The sequence below is a fragment of the Rhinopithecus bieti genome, unplaced genomic scaffold (genome assembly GCF_001698545.2).
Source record: "Rhinopithecus bieti isolate Rb0 unplaced genomic scaffold, ASM169854v2 scaffold_13029, whole genome shotgun sequence".
NCBI lineage: Eukaryota > Metazoa > Chordata > Mammalia > Primates > Cercopithecidae > Rhinopithecus > Rhinopithecus bieti.
This window is the reverse complement of record NW_016807982.1, coordinates 2646847-2664832: the sequence shown is the minus strand read 5'-3', so window position 1 is coordinate 2664832 and position 17986 is coordinate 2646847. Positions and strand designations below refer to the sequence as shown.

The window sequence follows — 17986 nt, the reverse complement described above, 5'->3', positions numbered from 1 at the left end:
CCAAAAAACATGAAAATGGGCTTAGCCTCATTAATAATCTGGGAAATGCAAATTAAAACCACAATGAGATACCACTATACCCCCATCAGAATGGTTATAATTAAAAAGATGTGCAGTAGTAATTATTGGCAAGGATGTTGGGAAACTGAAACTCTCATACATGGCTGAAGGGAGTATAAACTGAAACCACCCTTTTCTAAAATTGCCTGAGATTATCTACCTAAATTTTACATATACATAACAAACAATTTCACTTTTAGGTATAAACCCAACAGAAATGTGTGCATATGTATCACCGTTAAATAAAAATTGTAGGCCATTGTTTTGGGCTAAGTTCCTGCACTAGGTCTCAATGAATCAGACTAAAAATCAAAATGGAGTCACTCACACTGAGGTTCCATGTCATCAAATGGAAACTACCTTGTTATCTTAAGTTCTGAAAAGTCAGGAAAAAGAGTCTAATTTCCCCTGAGTGCCAGTTTCAATTAGCATAATAATGAAATTCCTTCTGCTTTAATCCTTACCAAAAAAAGGTAAACTGAAGTTACCTGATGTTAACCAATCAGTTACTTCTCTATCGTTTTGTTTCTCGGTTCTGCTTTACAAGGAAAATAACTTATTTATTTTTTGGAAGGTTACTTTGAAATGGACCAATCTGTTTTCTATTCTTATTTCTGCTTTCTCCAGCCCTTCTCTGTCTATAAAACCTAACTCTTCTGCTCAGCTCATTGGAACACTTGTTCTATTTTCTGGAATGAAGTGTTTCCAGATTCTAGAATCACAAATGAAGCTAACTGAGATCTTTAAATTAAATTTGTTGTAATTTTGTCTTTTAACACCACCAATGACAAGAATGTTCACAGAAGCATTACTCCTAATAGCCACAAATTGGAAACAACTCAAATGTCCATCAATAGATGATTAAAATTGTACCATATTCATAAAATGGAATACTAGACAGCAGTTAAAATGAATGAACAGTCACAAATCACAGATGTACCTGTGAAACAGTGTTGAATAAAAAAACCCAAATCTCAATTTTGAGCAAGTTAATTAATCTTTTCATTTCTATCTCGAGATTAAAAAATTATACCTCCTAGGGTTAAATGGTGAGGATTAAGTGGGATGGTGCATGTGAAGTGCTCAGCAAGCCAAGTATTTTTTAATATCATGCTCTCTCAGTAGGCCACCTTTCAGGAAATGGGCACTAAAGAATGCTACAGATTAGCTGGACGTAGTGGCAGTGCCTGTAAGCCCAGCTACTCGGGAGGCTGAGGCAGGAGAATCGCTTGAACCCAGGAGGCGGAGGCTGCAGTTAGCCGAGATTGCGCCACTGCACCTGCACCCCAGCCTGGGCAACAGAGTGAGACTCTGTCTCCAAAAACCAAACGAACAAACAAACAAAAATGCTATAGAGCACTTATAGTGCCTTCTAACACCACTGATAATTCTTCCTCAAACCCCTTCCCCCTTCCTCTACCTTTTCACAATTGAGCCTCGGTCTCTTTAAGAAGTGAACCATAACTGAGGAAAGAGGAATGCTGGGAAGTTCTCCTCGGCTCAGGTCCGGAGCCTGACGGGAAAAGAGGGCGGAGACTAGGCCTGCGCACGCGTGGTTGGCCAGCTGCTGCGTTGTGATGGATCAGGCGGAATTCCAGAAGAGAAACTAATCCTTGTCTAGGCGCAGAGGGCTTGGTTCATATTCGCAAATTCCCCGTCCGGTGCTCTTCCGGTAGCAGGGAGGCGACAGAAGGTGGGTGCGGCCGCAGTGGTAGTGGGCGGGACGGCGGGGGCGGAGGCCACGCCACGTGACGAGGCGTTGCGGCGGGGGCGGTGCCAGGTGGGCTACGCTGCTGGGGCGGCTGCGGATTTCGCCTTAGGGACGCTTTGACACTCACTGGCTGGTCCACTGCTCTCAGTCGGAGACCACGTTGCCTCGTTAGTCCTCAAAAATGGGAGTGGGAATTCTTGGTGGGAAGGAGAATTTCGGAACGCGTGCGGTTCTCAGAGGAGGGATGAGCGCCCATAGATGTTTGTGGCGAGTGCGCAAAAGTTCTCATCTCTTCTTTGGAACAGTCTTTTCAACCAGTTGTCCGTTTCCATCCCTGACTGTTCGGATAAAGACAACTTTGAAGAGCTTTTTGTTTTAGGTTTAATTCGTCCCGTTTAGTTCTTTGACTTTTAGGAGAAGGGAGTTTACTGAATGGCCAACTAGTTTCTTTTCTACAGGAAGGCGATTGTGAAGCGGGTCTCAGAGGGGCTTGATGTCCTCCACCCCTCACACGAAGATCTTGAAAGAGGCAGGTGACTCACTTTCAGTAAGGGCGTTCATGTTGTTCGCCTGCGATGGATGGCATCTTGAGCTCACATCTAGCGTTAGGCCAAGAAATGGGGCGCTTAGGGAGGCTTCCAGTGAAGGTTGAGTTACAGGTCAGGGCTGGGAGGTTGTTGTGCCCGTCTTTGAGAAATAAAAGGCGACGTGGGCCTCGAAGTACGGACTCTCATGGGGTCAGAAACTATTTCTTGAGTCCATTCTTCTCAGAGTTTGGTAACTTCCTCCCACGTCTTGGTCTGCTGGTCTAATTCCCTTCAATAACCTTCAACGTAGGAGAGACCAGAGTGTGTGTCTTTAAAGATACTAGAGGAGTGGGAGCTGTTGCTGGAAAGCTGTTTTCTTATGTAGCTACTGAAGGAACAGAAAGCAGGAAGAAAGAAAAAAGTTAGTTGTGGCCCCAGAGAGTTGTTTTCAAATGCTGAGCCGTGAAGCCTCATGCACTCAACACAAAGTTTTTTTTTCATATAGATAAGCCTGAAAAAAAAAAAAAAAAAAAAGAATAAACCTGAGTATGTATTTTAGGTGTCCAGCTATCCATTACCAGGAAGAAATCTATTCTTTTGAGCCTGAGGAACTCTTTGAGGTAAAAAATTAGAATGAAAGAACCTTTGGATGGTGAATGTGGCAAAGCAGTGGTACCACAGCAGGAGCTTCTGGACAAAATTAAAGAAGAACCAGACAATGCTCAAGTAAGCATTTCATCTTGATTTAAACGTTTTAAAATTCCTTCTTTTCCATCTGGTCAACTGAAAAATTTTAGTCAGGCAATTTCTGGTTTGTAAGTTTAAAATAACCCAAACTGAGACAGGCTCTCGCTGTCGCTCAGGGTATATATAGTACAGTGGTGCGATCTCCTTGGCTCACTGTAGCCTCCACCTCCCAGGCTCAAGTGATCTTCCAACCTCAGCCTCCTGTGTAGCTGGGACCACAGGGCACACACCAACCTGCTCAGCTATTTTTTTGTATTTTTGGTAGAAACGGGGTTTGGCCACGTTTCCCAGGCTGGTCTCAAAACTCCTGAGCTCAAGCAATCCACCCACCTTGGCCTCCCAAAGTTCTGGGATTACAGGCATGAGCCATCATGCCTGGCTGGTTTTTTGCTGTTTGAATGAAAGCTATAACTACGTGGTTTTGTTTGTGTGGAAGGAAAGTAGTATGTTTACCATTTTTCCATACTTGTCATTAAAAAAAATTCTCTTGTATCTGGTAGTACTTTTCTTTATTCTGTTAAGAATTCGTGGTCTGTGCTAGTCTCTGGGTATCTAGGACTGAGCAAAGTCAGCTTAGTCCCTTCCCTTGTAGAGCTTATATGTTAGTAGAGGAGGCAGAGATTACAAAAGTATTGGTCAAATAATATATATAATTACAAACTATGACAAGTACTCTGGAAGAAAAGCCTAAAATGGGGATCTGACCTAGTTTTGGTTGTGGTCTGAGGCCTGGGAATGGCTAGGGAAGGCCTCTCTAAGGAAAGGATATGTAAGCTGAATTATGAAGAATGAATTGATTAGGCAAAGGGCATGGAGAAGAGTATTACAGACAGAGGGAATTGTGAATAGGAAAGCCCTGAGTTGGGAAGATGCGTGGTTCTTTTTAAGACCTGTGGGAACAGTGGGCCTGGAACAGAAAAGGTATGAAAATGGTGATGAAGATAATGATTAAAACAACAACAATAAAAATAGATGGCATTAGTATATCAGTATGTAGTATATATTATATCATAATCATATGTGACATTATTAACTTAATACTTATATATGCTTAAGAGTGTGTCAGACACCATTTTTACCACCATATTATTATCTCCATTTTACAGATGAGGAGACCAAAGCTCAAAAAAGCCAAATAGTTTACCACAGATCACAGTTAGTAGTAAATGACAAAGACTGGATTCAAATCCAGGTGGTCAGACTCCAGAACCTGTGCTATTCTGCTTCTCTATGATAAGGCTGTATATATAGTTTGAGGCTGGATTATGCAGGACCTAGTGGACCTTGTTATAAATTTTGGTTTTTATTCTAAGAGCAGTTCATAGCCGTTATACGTTTTTTTGTTTGTTTGTTTGAGATGGAGTTTTGCTGCAATGGTGTGATCTTGGTGGCTCACTGCAACCTCCACATCCTGGGTTCAAGTGATTCTCCTGCCTCAGCCTCCCCAGTAGCAGGGATTACAGGTGCCTGCCACCACGCCTGGCTAATTTTTTTTTTTTTTTTTTTAGTGGAGATGAGGTTTCACCATGTTGGTAGGCTGGTTTCAAACTCCTGACCTCAGGTGATCCGCCCACCTCAGCCTCCCAAAGTGCTAGGATTACAGGCGTGAGCCACCACACCTTGCCAATTGTAGGGTTTTAAGTGAAAAAGTAAGATGAAACAGATCTGTGTTTGGAAAGATCATTCTGGCTACCCCATGGGGACCTAGAATAGAAAGCACAGAAATCAATGTGGAGGCCAGGCGTGGTGGCTCATGCCTGTAATCCCAGCACTTTGGGAAGCTGAGGCGGGTGGATCATGAGGTCAGGAGATTGAGACCATCCTGGCTAACACGGTGAAACTCTGTCTCTAAGAAAAATACAAAAAATTATCCAGGTGTGGTGGTGGGCGCCTGTAGTCCCAGGTACTCGGGAGGCTGAGGCAGGAGAATGGCGTGAACCTGGGAGGTGGAGCTTGCAGTGAGCCGAGATTGCGCCCCTTCGCTCTAGCCTGGGGGCCAGAGCGAGCCTCTGTTTAAAAAAAAAAAAATCCTTGTGGAGAGATGAGTTAGTTGTTTTGGCAAGGATTTTTTTTTCTGGGACAGTTCTTTTGCTTTACATCTATAGTTACTGACTTTGTTGTATAAGCGAAGCAATTATATTTTAAAATAATAAAAAATAATTTTATTTTTCACAGCATCTCACAGGCAGTATCATTTCTTTTTTTGTTTTCAAGATGGAGTCTTGCTCTGTCACACTCAGGCTGGAGTGCAGTGGCGTGATCTCGGCTCACTGCAACCTCCACCTCCCAGGTTCAAGCGATTCTCCTGCCTCATCCTCCTGAGTAGCTGGGATTACAGGTGTGTGCCACCAGGCCTGGCTAACTTTTTATATTTTTGGTAGAGACTGGGTTTGGACATGTTGGCCAGTTTGGTTTCGAACTCCTGACCTCAAGTGCTCTGCCCACCTCGCCTTCCCAAAGTGCTGGGATTATAGTTGTGAGCCACTGTGCCAAGCCACAGGCAGTATCATAAGAAGACAGGGATGTCAGGTAGATTTTGTTTCACTCATGAACTCTATGCCTTCCTAGAGTGCTGGGCTAAGAAGAGTTCTGAGGTAGTGTCTGTAAGATGTGGAGTGGGGGATGGTGGCATCAATGCTACTTATTTTCCCTCCAGATGGTAAATTCTTATTTTCCCTCCAGATGGTCACATTCTTAGAAAGTGACCGTTTCTTTGCCAGGTTTTGTGTATTTTAGCTTTTAAATATTTTTTATATCTGATCCTTGATATTCTTCTGTATTTCATTATTTCTCTCTCTCTCTTTTGTGTTTCCTTTTTTTGAGACAGGGTCACACTTTGTTGCCCATACTGGAGTGCAGTGGCGTGAGTATGGCCACTGCACTCTAAGCGATCCTCCCACCTCAGCCTCCCAGGTAGCTGACCGCAAACATGCTCCACCACACCTAACTGGTTTTTGTAGAGATGGGGTCTCCTTATGTTGCCCAGACTGGTCCTGAACTCCTGACCTCAAGCAATCCTCCTGCCTTGGCCTCCCAAAGTGCTGGGATTACAGGCATGAGCCATCACACCTGAACTATTTCATTATTTTTCATTTGTACTTTTATAATAGTTTCCTAGCTATTCTCCTGCCTTCAGTCACATATCCCATCAAAACACTGTATGGTGATGCCATTGTACTGTACAGATGGAGTGATATTTCTCCCTTTAAAGACCCTGTTTCCTTCTGTGTGATGAAGCAAAGATCTTTCAGTGTGACATCCAGACAATCCATGTTTAGGCCTTTGTTTCCCTCTCCAGTGTCATCATTCATTGTTCCCACCTTTTCTAATCTATGCTCCTGCGAACTATTTGCAGTTCACTCAAAACTATCTTCTAAAACTAGGTTGCATTTTATTTCCTTGCCTTTGCACATGCCATTTCTTGTGCCAGTGGAAGAAGAAATAAGCTAGGTAGGCTGGCAAAATTTTGTCTCTTTTAAGATGAAGTTTGTTTGTCATTCACAATAGAATGAGCTGTTCTCTCTTTTTTTAATTGTATAGTGCGGTCACTTTTATTATGGTATCTACAGGTCAATGAATTTTGTCTTCATACTGATTATACTAATCTTGCCATCTCCTCCTCATCCTTCATTGACACACTAGACTGCAGTCTCTCTGAAGTCAGAAATTGGTCTTGTTGACCTGAATCTCCATTTCCTAGCACAGGGATTGGCACAAAGTACATGTTCAATAATTGGAATAAAAGAGCCTGTGTTTCACATATAAGGAAACTGAGCCTGAAGGAATAAGTGATTTCACCAATGTCTCATGGTAAAACTGGGATACAAACCAATTTGTTGTTACTCTAGATGCAATATTTCTTTCATTATACCTTGCCTATACACTTTACAAATAATGTGCTTTAAGTTAATTAAATGTTCTTTCTGAATATAAAAATTGTGATAATGGAAAACTCCCTAGCAGCTTAGATTGTAAAGTTAAGAGGATAGGAACTGCTCAGTTGTCTTTGGTTTATAGTATTGCTTTCAGGTGAATAGGCTATATTTTTTGTGATTGAGGGTATAGACTATGATTGACAAGCCAGTTGACAAGCCAGTTGACACAATTGACAGTACACAAACTGTGTATTGTTTTCCATGTTGCATTGATGAATCTCCTTTGAATATTGGAAAATAAGAGACAAATAAAAAATGTTTTTTATTTTCTGATTTTCTAAGAGTTTGTTCTGGATATTAAAATTATAGTTGAAGGCCAGGTGTGGTGACTTGTGCCTATAACCCCAGCAGTTTGGGAGGCTGAGGTGGGTGGATCAGTTGAGGTCAGGAATTCGAGACCAGCCTGGCCAACCTGGTGAAACCCTGTCTCTACTAAAAATACAACAACTAGCTGGGCATGGTGGTGGGCACCTGTAATCCCAGCTACTTGGGAGGCTGTGGCATGAGAATCACTTGAACCTGGGGGGCGGAAGTTGCAGTGAACTGAGATTGCACCATTGCACTCCAATCTGGACCACAAAGGGAGACTCCATCTAAAAAAAAAAGTTACAGTTTAGCCCTCATATTCATCTATGTTGAGCATTCATATTCATTCAGTTTTTATTCCTGCCTACTATAATCCATAATACTTGAACATTGTTGTGAGCAGTTTACATACCTTAATCCATTTGATGCTCACAACCCTGAGTTAAGTAGTTTTTCTTCCCACTTTACCTATGAGGAAGCTGAGTCCTAGATAGTAACCTGTTAAAAGTCATATAATTAATAAATGGTTGAGTCAGGATTTGGACCCCAGCAGTCTGATTCAAGAGCCCAAACGCTTAACCAGAATGGTAAACTGTATTAGTTACTTTGTTTTCAGAAAGGCTACAGAGATGAAAAGATAGGACTTCTGCTCTCAAGGTAATTGATAGTGTAATGGAGAGAAAAGTTATAGGAATGAGAGAAGTAATATTTATTTGTTGAGTGACTGTGCCTTGTGAGAAGCTGTGCTAAGCATATCTTATGCATTCTCATTTAAACCTAATTGTCTTCAAACTTGTATGCTTTCTGTTGCTCTGTGCCACCTTTTTTTTCGGATGGAGTCTTGCTTTGTAGCCCAGGCTGAAGTGCAGTGGTGTGATCTCGGCTCACTGTAACCTCCACCTCCTGGGCTCATGCAATTCTCCTGCCTCAGCCTGCCGAGTAGCTGGGATTACAGGCGCCCACCACCACACCTGGCTAATTTTTGTATTTTTAATAGAGACGGGGTTTCACCATGTTGGCCGACTGGTCTTGAACTCCGCCTACCTCGACCTTGCAAAGTGCTGAGATTACAGGCGTAAGCCACCGCGCCTGGCCTGTGCCGCCTTTTGTACAAATTCACAATCAAGGCCAGGCATGGTGGCTCATACCTGTAATCCCAGCACTTTGGGAGGCTGAGGTGGGTGGCTCACTTGAGGTCAGGAGTTCAAGACCAGCCTGGCCAACATGGTGAAACCCCATCTCTACTAAAAATACAAAAAAATTAGCCAGTCTTGGTGGTACGCACCTGTGATCTCAGCTACTTGGGAGGCTGAGGCAGGAGAATCACTTGAACCCAGGAGGTGGAGGCTGCAGTGAACAGAGATTGCTCTACTGCACTCCAGCCTAGGCAACAGAGAAAGATTCCACCTAAAAAAAGAAAAAATACAAAATCACAGTCTTATGTAAGTGCTTTAAAATTGTGTGAGGTGCATTGGGAGCATAGGGGAAGGAGCCCTAAATCTATTTGAGAGGGAGAGGAAGGCTTCACAGAGCAGGTAGCAATTGAATCATAACAACTGACTAAAAGTTTCAGACAGAGAAAATATAGCAGAGAAAATAGCCAAGTCATGGAGGGGTGAGATAATGTGGTGTGTTTACTAGTTGAGTATTGATAGTAAAGTGGGAAAAGAGAATAGATTTAAAAATGGTTAGGTAGGATTGATCAAATTTAGAGATTGTTTATGAGGTGTGAAGGTCAAAGAGGAGTCCAAGGATACTTACAGGTTTTGGGGTTTATGGTGATACCATTTACTGAGGGGTTAGAGCAGGATTTTGGAGGAAGTACTAAGTGCAGTTTGGGGTCTGTTGTGTTTAAAGGGCTTGTGGGATATTCAAGTGGTGAATTGCACAAGGAGGCATTTGCACATAAAAATCTGGGATTTGGAGATTGGAAAGTTATCTCCTTGGAGATGTAGGGCTTCCAGATAAAATACAGGATGCCAGCTTAAATTTTACTATCAAATAAACAATGGTAGTTTTTACTATAAGAGTATTGCGTGCAATATTTGGAACACACTTATTCTAAAATAGCATTATTTCAGCTATAGCTAAAAAGAAGGTTTCCTTTTCCTGTAAGATAGTAGGACAGTTTGCTGAGCGATTTGTAGGTAAGGTGGAGGGGGTTGAAGGATTTTGAGGGAGTTCTTAGTTACTTCTTTTTACCTGGTGAAATTGAAACATCAATGAGCAGGAAAGATGTGGAGCTTGGACTTGTGAGCTATGAAGGTTTAGAAAAGTTACTTTCTGAGGTAAAAGAAACCAGTCAGGGAAATATAACAGAAGTATTAGAAAAATTTTAGAAATTGAGTTGATAAGGCAAAGTAATTTTTATTGAATCTGGCCGGGCACGGTGGCTCACGCCTGTAATCCCAGCACTTTGGGAGGCCAAGGTGGGCGGATCACGAGGTCAGGAGATAAAGACCATCCTGGCTAACACGGTGAAACCCCGTCTCTACTAAAAATACAAAAAAATTAGCCAGGTGTGGTGGCGGGCGCCTGTAGTCCCAGCTACTCGGGAGGCTGAGGCAGGAGAATGGCGTAAACCTGGGAGGCAGAGCTTGTAGTGAGCCGAGATTGCGCCACTGCACTCCAGCCTGGGTGACAGAGTGAGACTCAGTCTCAAAAAAAAAAAAAAATTTTTTTTATTGAATCTTAAACACTCATTTTGGTAATTTGAAGATGTATATAATACTTTTAACATCCTCTTCATTTTGCAAGTGTCAGTAAATATTGTTATTTAAGTATGTTTAAGAACATGCACTTTGGATTGAATAGACTTACATTCCTTCATTTAGCAAGTATTTATTAAATGCCACAGTTATTAAAATAATAAGTATGAGAACTAGCATTTTGGCTGGGTGCAGTGGTTCACGCCTGTACTCCCAGCACTCTGGGAGGCCAAGGCAGGCAGATCACCTGAGGTCAGGGGTTCGAGACCAGCCTGACCAACATGGAGAAACCCTGTCTCTACTAAAACTACAAAATTAGCTGGGCGTGGTGGTGCATGCCTGTAATCCCAGCTACTCCGGAGGCTGAGGGAGGAGAATCACTTGAACCCTGGAGGCCAAGGTTGTGATGAGCCGAGATCACGCCATTGCACTCCAGCCTGGGCAAGAAGAGCAAAACTCCATCTTAAAAGAAAAAAAAAAAAAAGAACTAGCATTTTGTGTTCGTATCATGCTTACTTTTGACTTTGACTAACTGTAAGATGCCATGCTGTGTACTTTATTTATATTAAGTCATTTGCCCCCTCCCTCCCCATTGGCCCTATGGGGTAGGTAATATTATCTTTATTTTACAGATAAATTGAAACTAAGAAAGATTAAATAGCTTGTTTAGGAGCCAAGATCATATGTTTCTGTCTGCTGTTAGAACCCATAGTCATTACTGTTATGTTGACTGTGTTGGGCGATTGGGTATACAGGGGTGAAAAAAACAGATATTGTCCATAATGGATGTGATCTTTTCAGTCTAATGTGTGTGTAGGGGGAAGGATGAATGTTAGGCATTATTCAAATTATCCAAATAAGTAATGAAATGATTTAGTGCTGTGAGAGAAAGGAGATGGGAGAGATTACTACAACGCGGGAACTTAATTTCAATTGGGCCAGAGTTTGAATTCATTGTAGTAATTACTTTATATTTTCACATATATGACGGTGCTATCTTGGATTTTAGAACAGAGAGACTGGCTGGGTGCGGTGGCTCATGCCTGTAGTCCCAGCACTTTGTGAGGTGGAGGTGGGCGGGTCACCTGAGGTCAGGAGTTCAAGACCAGCCTGACCAACAGGGTGAAACTCTGTCTCTACTGAAAATACAAAAATTAGTTGGGCATGGTGGTGGGTGCCTGTAATCCCAGCTACTCGGGAGGCTGAGGATCACTTGAACCCGGGAGGCAGAGGTTGCAGTGAGCCGAGATGGCGCCATTGCACTCCAGCCTGGGCAACAGAGTGAGACTCCATCTCAAAAAGAAGAAAAAGAAGAAGAAAAAAAAAAAGAACAGAGAGACTGAGTTTGATTCCCATCTGTGCACGTAGTCTCTTTGTGACCTTGGGCAAGTTGCTGAACATCTCTTAGCTTCACTTTCCTCATCTATAAAGAAGGGATATCTTATAGAGAGCACCTCTTTGGGTGCTCAGTACATATCATGGGAAGTGTTGAATTAATGCAGTGGTTCCTAGTTTTTGGCATTTAATAGTCTGAAGAAATTTCTAAAGTAACTTTGGAACTAACATAGCTACTCATTTATTTTGCTACGTGTGGGGAGATTAAAAATACAACTGCCATTTATTACCATCAGTGATTCAGAAAAGTAAGACTTTTTTTTAAAACTTTCTGTTTTGAAATATGTAAGGGTATTTTAACATTAAAAAAAGGATGGTTATAATTTCAGAATAAAGGACCATTCAAAATAGGCATTTACATTTTAAAATGTTTCATGATTACATTTTGTTTTAAAACATTTAAAGAATGTAATAAGAATAAATAGGATTTTGTCTGTGATGATTTTATGTATAATGAGCAGATTGCATTGACACTCTTGTATCTTTTCTGCCATTAACAGAAAAGGCAGCTTGTAAGTCTAAAATGATTGAAATCCAAACTCTAAATGATTCAGATTTAATTTTTCTTTTTTTTTTTGAGACAGAGGCACGCTCTGTTGCCCAGGCTGGAGTGCAGTGGCACAATCTCAGCCTACTGCAGTGTCCTCCTCCCGGGTTCAAATGATTCTCCTGCCTCAGCCTTCCTGGTAGCTGGGACTATAGGTGTGAGCCACCACGCTCAGCCATATTTAATTTCATTTATTGCTCCTTTTTGCCGGGTGCGGTGGCACACACCTGTAATCCCAGCACTTTGGCAGGTCAAAGTGGGCAGATCACCTGAGGTCAGGAGTTTGAGACCAGCCTGGCCAACATAGCAAAACCCCGTCTCTATTGGAAAAAACACAAAAATTCGCCGGGTGTAGTAGCGCAAGCCTGTAGTCCCAGCTACTTGGGAGGCTGAGGCAGGAGAGTCGCTTGAACCCAGGTGGTGGAGGTTACAGTAAGCCAAGATCGCGCCATTGCATTCCTGGGTGACAGAATGAGACTCCATCTCAAAAAATAAAAAAATAAAAAAATTATTTATTGCCCCCTTTTAAACACACTATCTAAAAAATAGGTAGTGCTCAGCATTTGGAATAATTATGTATTACTCCCATATATCAAAATTACATTTGAAAAGTAGATAAAAGTATTTTAAAAGATTCTCTAATTCTGAAAGATTGTCTTCGTAAAGATTAAATCTAGTCTAATAACTTGTAAATTTTGACTTTTGAGGTGTTTGTGAAGGTATTTATGATTAGACTGTTTAAGAGATTAATAGGGCCAGGTGTGGTGGCTCACGCCTGTAGTTCCAGAACTTTGGGAGGCTGAGGTGGGTGGATCATGAGGTCAGGAGTTTGAGACCAGCCTGGCCAATATGGTGAAACCCCATCTGTACTAAAAATACAAAAAATAGCTGGGTGTGGTGGCGCATACCTGTAGTCCCAGCTACTTGGGCAGCTGAGGCAGAAGAATCACTTGAATCTGGGAGGCAGAGGTTGCAGTGAGCCAAGATCGTGCCACTGCACACTAGCCTGGGTGACAGAGCAAGACTCCATCTCAAAAAAAAAAAAAAAAAAGATGAATAGGATAGAATAATTTTTTTTTTGCTTGAATTTCTAGTTTACTTACATACACTGTATTCCTTGCTCTTTTTTCTTTTCTTTTCTTTTTTAAAGGAGTATGGAAGTGCCCAACAGCCAAAAATTCAAGAAAGTGAATTGAAAATTAGTGGTGTGTTTTCAGTTAATGAGAGACCTCTTGGTAAGAAATGGAACTGTATAAGTTAATTACAATTAGTATTTGCTTATTCTGACTTGTAAAATTGAGAGAAAGCATCTTTTCATGTACGTCTTTCTCTTTCTTTAGAGCTGTGGTTTTTCAAACTGAGTAGCTGGTTTTCAGCAGAAAAAAGTAAAATAGAATAAGATTATATCAGAATATGATATGTATAGTAAGGAAACGTTTTGTTTCATAAAATTTCTGTTTCAGTGATTGAATTGAACACACATCCCCACATTTACAAACATATGTATATGAGAACTGGGTTATAATATTAAATGTATTTCCTACTTTGAGTCATGGTAAAAAAAAAAATTGAAACCTCAGTTTTGGAGTGCTTATTGCCTCATTGATACTTATTGCCTCATTGATACTGAATTTCAAGATAGGAAATTTGTCCTAAAAAAGAGAGACTGGGCCGGGTGTGGTGGCTAACACCTGTAATCTCAGCAACTTGGGAGGCTGAGGCAGGTGGATGGCTTTTGCTCAAGAGTTTGAGGCCAGTCTGGACAACATAGTGAGACCTTATCTCTGCTAAAAATTAAAAAAAATTAGCTGGGTATGGTGGCGTGTGCCTGTAGTCCCAGCTACTCAAGAGGCTGAGGCGGGAGGATTAGTTAATCCTGGGAGTTTGAGGCTTCAGTGAGCTATGATTGCACCACTGCCCTCCAGCCTGGGTGACAGTGAGACCCTGTCTCAGAAAAAGAAAGAGAGAGAGAGAGAGAGAGAGAGAGAGAGAGAAGGAGAGACTGAGACTGTGTATGCATTAGTATTGATACTAAAACTTTTTTTATTTTGTTTTGATAGCCCAGCAGTTGAACCCAGGCTTTCAGCTTTCTTTTGCATCATCTGGCCCAAGTGTATTGCTTCCTTCAGTTCCAGCTGTTGCTATTAAGGTTTTTTGTTCTGGTTGTAAAAAAATGCTTTGTAAGGGCCAAACTGCATATCATAAGACAGGATCTACTCAGCTCTTCTGCTCCACACGATGCATCACCAGACATTCTTCACCTGCCTGCCTGCCACCTCCTCCCAAGAAAACCTGCACAAACTGCTCGAAGTATAAAGTTCTTAACATCCCTTTTTACTTTACCTTTTTTTTAGTGTATATATAGTTTAGTTCAAACATGCTGTTGATACTTTAAATCTTTTTAGCATGTATCTGTAGAAATAACATTTTAGCTAATGGAAGAATTAGCCAATTTAAAAGTTTTGCAACATTAAGTGACTTGGTGTTAGAATAATGATTAAACCAGTTTTTTATTACTTTAGATTTTACTATGGAAAGAAATAACAAATAACGTGTGGGAATTGCAGGACTATCCTGTAATCGTAGACACCCACCATTTAAATTTATTTAACAGTTATCTTGAAAGTTATTTGGTATAGCATAATATAATTTCACTCTTTTAATAGTATATGAAAGCTATTTAATTCTTTAAAAGTAAAAACTCCACATGGTCACAAAAATGTGTTTATTTCTAATGTCCTTGTGGGGTCATTGTTGCTTTACAATAATGCTTAGATGCAGAGAGAAGAAAAAACAGCAACAAAGTCACATAAATCTTTCCCTGCCTTAGTACATTTGAAGGATTTGGCATGTTTTACAGTACACTGTGGTAGTGTAATTTGAGGAATACAGTGTGTTGTTAGTAGTCACTATGGGCAAAAAATAGTAAGAGCTTGCTTTTAAACTGTGGCTCTATCATTTATCTCTGTGACTTCAGGCTAGATATTTAACTTTCTAAGCCTCCATTTCTCATCAGTAAATAATAGTTGCTTCCTAGGATTTTAATGAGACAGTGTTAGCACATGGCCTAGCGCATAGCAAGTACTTAATAAATAGAATCCTGTTATTAATAATAAAAATTATATCATGTGTTACTATTTATAGTTAACATGATAAATATATTAAATTTAATAAATATATGTGTATATGATACATATTACTTTGTATACTTAACATACCACCTGTAGGCCCCTATTTTGTCTTTGGCCATGTTTATGTGTTTTGTGTCTTGACCTAAACTATCTAAAAGTAGATCCTGCTATATGGAAATTTCCAACTAAAGAGGAGAGAGGATGTTTTTTTTTTCTTTGTTGGCCATGCTGGAGTGCAGTGGCATGATCACTGCTCACTGCAGCCTTGAACTCCCTGGGCTCAGATGATCCTCCCACCTTAGCCTGAAAGTAGCTGGGACCACAGGCGCACACCACCATGCCCGGCTAATTTTTGTATTTTTTGTAGAGATGGTTTTGCTATGTTGCCCAGGCTGTTCTCAAACTCCTGGGCTCAAGCAATTAGCCTGCCTCAGCCTCCCAAAGTGCTGGGACTATTGGCATGAGCCATCATACCTGGCCAGGAGAGAGGAATTTTAAAATATTTATATACTCTAAATTAGTTTGTTGCAAAATACCCTTCTAATTAACACTTTTATGTCGTTCTCATGAAACTAATCTGAAGAAGTAAACTTAGTTTTCTATTTTTAGATATTGTTTCAACATACCAAATATCAAAATAAAATTAAATAATTTTAAAGAACATAACACAACTTACACATCCAAATGCCTATTGTTTTCTTAAAAGTAGTCACCCCTGTCAGTGACTTTTTAGCATAAGATTAGGAGACAGATTCTTATCTTTTCAGCATGCATTTGATTTTTACAAATTTTCAAAGGTGCTTGATACCTTAATCAGGCTAATATAGTAGCTAATTAAATTGAGTCATACTGTTAAAACATGAGATTTATAAAATTAAAAGTTAAATAGTCTAAAGGTTTATCTTAAGTTTTATCTTAAAAAAATTAGAAAATGTTTGAGCTATGTTATTGTTGGTTTTCTAAGGTAAATGTTATGGTATAACACTCATTTGAGTGTGTAAAGTTCAGAGTACATTTATAATTTATGTGCATAGATTTTCATTATAAAATTACTGTCTTTGATTTACGTATTTTTACTTACTTTTTTTTTTACTTATTATGCCACTGGCAGATTCACCTTATTAAGTGAAACTCTTTATTGCTCTGTTTTCAGTAGAAAAATCACTTTTCAAAATTAATACTTCATCTGTATATTATAAGCATATTCTTTTGGTTTCCAAGATTTGCTGTCGTATTTTTACAGTTGAGTTTTAAAGAATTAAAATAATTTTTGTTGTTGTTATTTTCTCATGGTTTACCATTGAGTACACCTGTATAATAAAGGTGCTGGATGGGAGGTGGGATAGTGGAATAATTAATTCCATAGACTAGAATCAGACTACCTGGATTTGTATTTCAGCTTTACTGCCTACTAGCAATATGATTTTGGCAAGCTGTTTAACCTCTGATTCAGTTTCCTCATCTGTAAAGTGGCAGTTGCAGTAATACTTAACCTCATAGTAGTTTGGGGATTTTTTTTTTTTTTGAAACAGGGTTTCACTCTGTCACCCAGGCTGGAGTGCAGTTGCGTGATCCCACCTCACCGCAGCCTCTACTTCCTGGGCTCAAGCAGTCCTTCCAGCTCAGCATCCTGAGTAACTGAGACCATGGGGATAAGCCAGCATGCCCTGCTAATTAAAAAAAATTTTTTGTAGAGATTGGGTCTTGCTGTGTTGCCCAGGCTGGAGTGCAGTGGCATGATCACGGCTCATTGGAGCTTTGAACTCCCTGGCCTCAAGCAATCCTTCTGCCTTGGCCTCCCAAAGTGCTAGGATTATGGGGGTAAGCCACTGCACTCTGTCATTTTTGTGTTGTTTAAATTGGATAATTTGAGTAAAGAGAATAATGCTTGGCACATAGTAATTACTCAACACACTTATTGTAGTATATATTATTGCCATTATTATATACTTTGCCATTTACTTTGTGGCCTGCACTAGTGTTTATAATTAGTGACTATTTCCTTTAGTTTTTATACTTGTCAGAAGAATGGCAATACTTAGCTTCTGTTTTACCAGGATATTGCTATTTGTGCTTATTGCAATAATTAGCTTTTACAAATTGGCTCTAGGAATCTCACAGAACCACTCAATTATTTTTGTTCTTCCTATCTCGTTCTTGTTTCCATCTGTCCTCTGATACAAAGCCCTAACAGCCCTTTTATCATATGTTTCTTTGATTTTTTCAGTTATAGCTAAATATTATATATCATGCTTATTTTTTGTATTCTGGTAGCTCATTTGTTTCTCAAAATCTTGCACTTTTAACTTTTAAACATTTCGTTTATTGTCTTGGCTGGATGCGGTGGCTTGTGCCTGTAATCCCAACACTTTGGGAGGCTGAGGCAGGCGGATCACGAGGTCAGGAGTTTGAGACCAGCCTGGCCAATATGGCAAAACCCTGTCTCTACTAAAAATACAAAAATTAGCCTGGCATGGTGGCATGGGCCTGTGTCCCAGCTACTCGGGCGGGAGGCTGAGACAGGAGAATCGCTTGAACCCAGGAGGTGGAGGTTGCAGTGAGCCAAGATCGTGCCACTGCACTCCAGCCTGGGCAGCAGAGTGAGACTCTGTCTCACAAAAAAAGAGAAGAGAATGGGCTGGGCTTGGTGGCTCACACCTGTACTCCCAGCACTTTGGGAGGCCGAGACGGGAGGATCATGAGGTCAGGAGATCGAGACCATCCTGGCTAACATGGTGAAAACCCGTCTCTACTAAAAATACAAAAAAAGTAGTCAGGCATGATGGCAGATGTCTGTAGTCCCAGCTACTCGGGAGACTGAGGCAGGAGAATGGCGTGAACCCAGGAGGCAGAGCTTGCAGTGAGCCGAGATCGCGCCACTGCACTCCAGCCTGAGCGACAGAGCGAGACTCTGTCTCA

At 40.7% G+C, this 17986-nt stretch overlaps 1 protein-coding gene across 6 annotated transcripts in view; it reads left to right on the top strand.

Moving 5' to 3' along the window:
* The first annotated feature begins 1436 nt into the window (after positions 1–1436).
* ZMYM6 (zinc finger MYM-type containing 6) overlaps positions 1437–17986 on the top strand; it is a 51644-nt gene continuing 35094 nt past the window's right edge. For 2 of the 6 annotated variants that reach the window (XM_017884552.1, XM_017884555.1), the window contains exons 1-4: positions 1438–1753; positions 2858–3024; positions 13087–13171; positions 13997–14246. In XM_017884552.1, the coding sequence (XP_017740041.1) occupies positions 2932–3024; positions 13087–13171; positions 13997–14246 (428 nt within the window). In that variant the 5' untranslated portion in view covers positions 1438–1753; positions 2858–2931. Of the gene's footprint in view, positions 1754–1827; positions 2043–2857; positions 3025–13086; positions 13172–13996; positions 14247–17986 lie in introns of those variants that run through there. The other 4 variants (XM_017884553.1, XM_017884554.1, XM_017884556.1 and 1 more) reach the window with 4 other exon arrangements.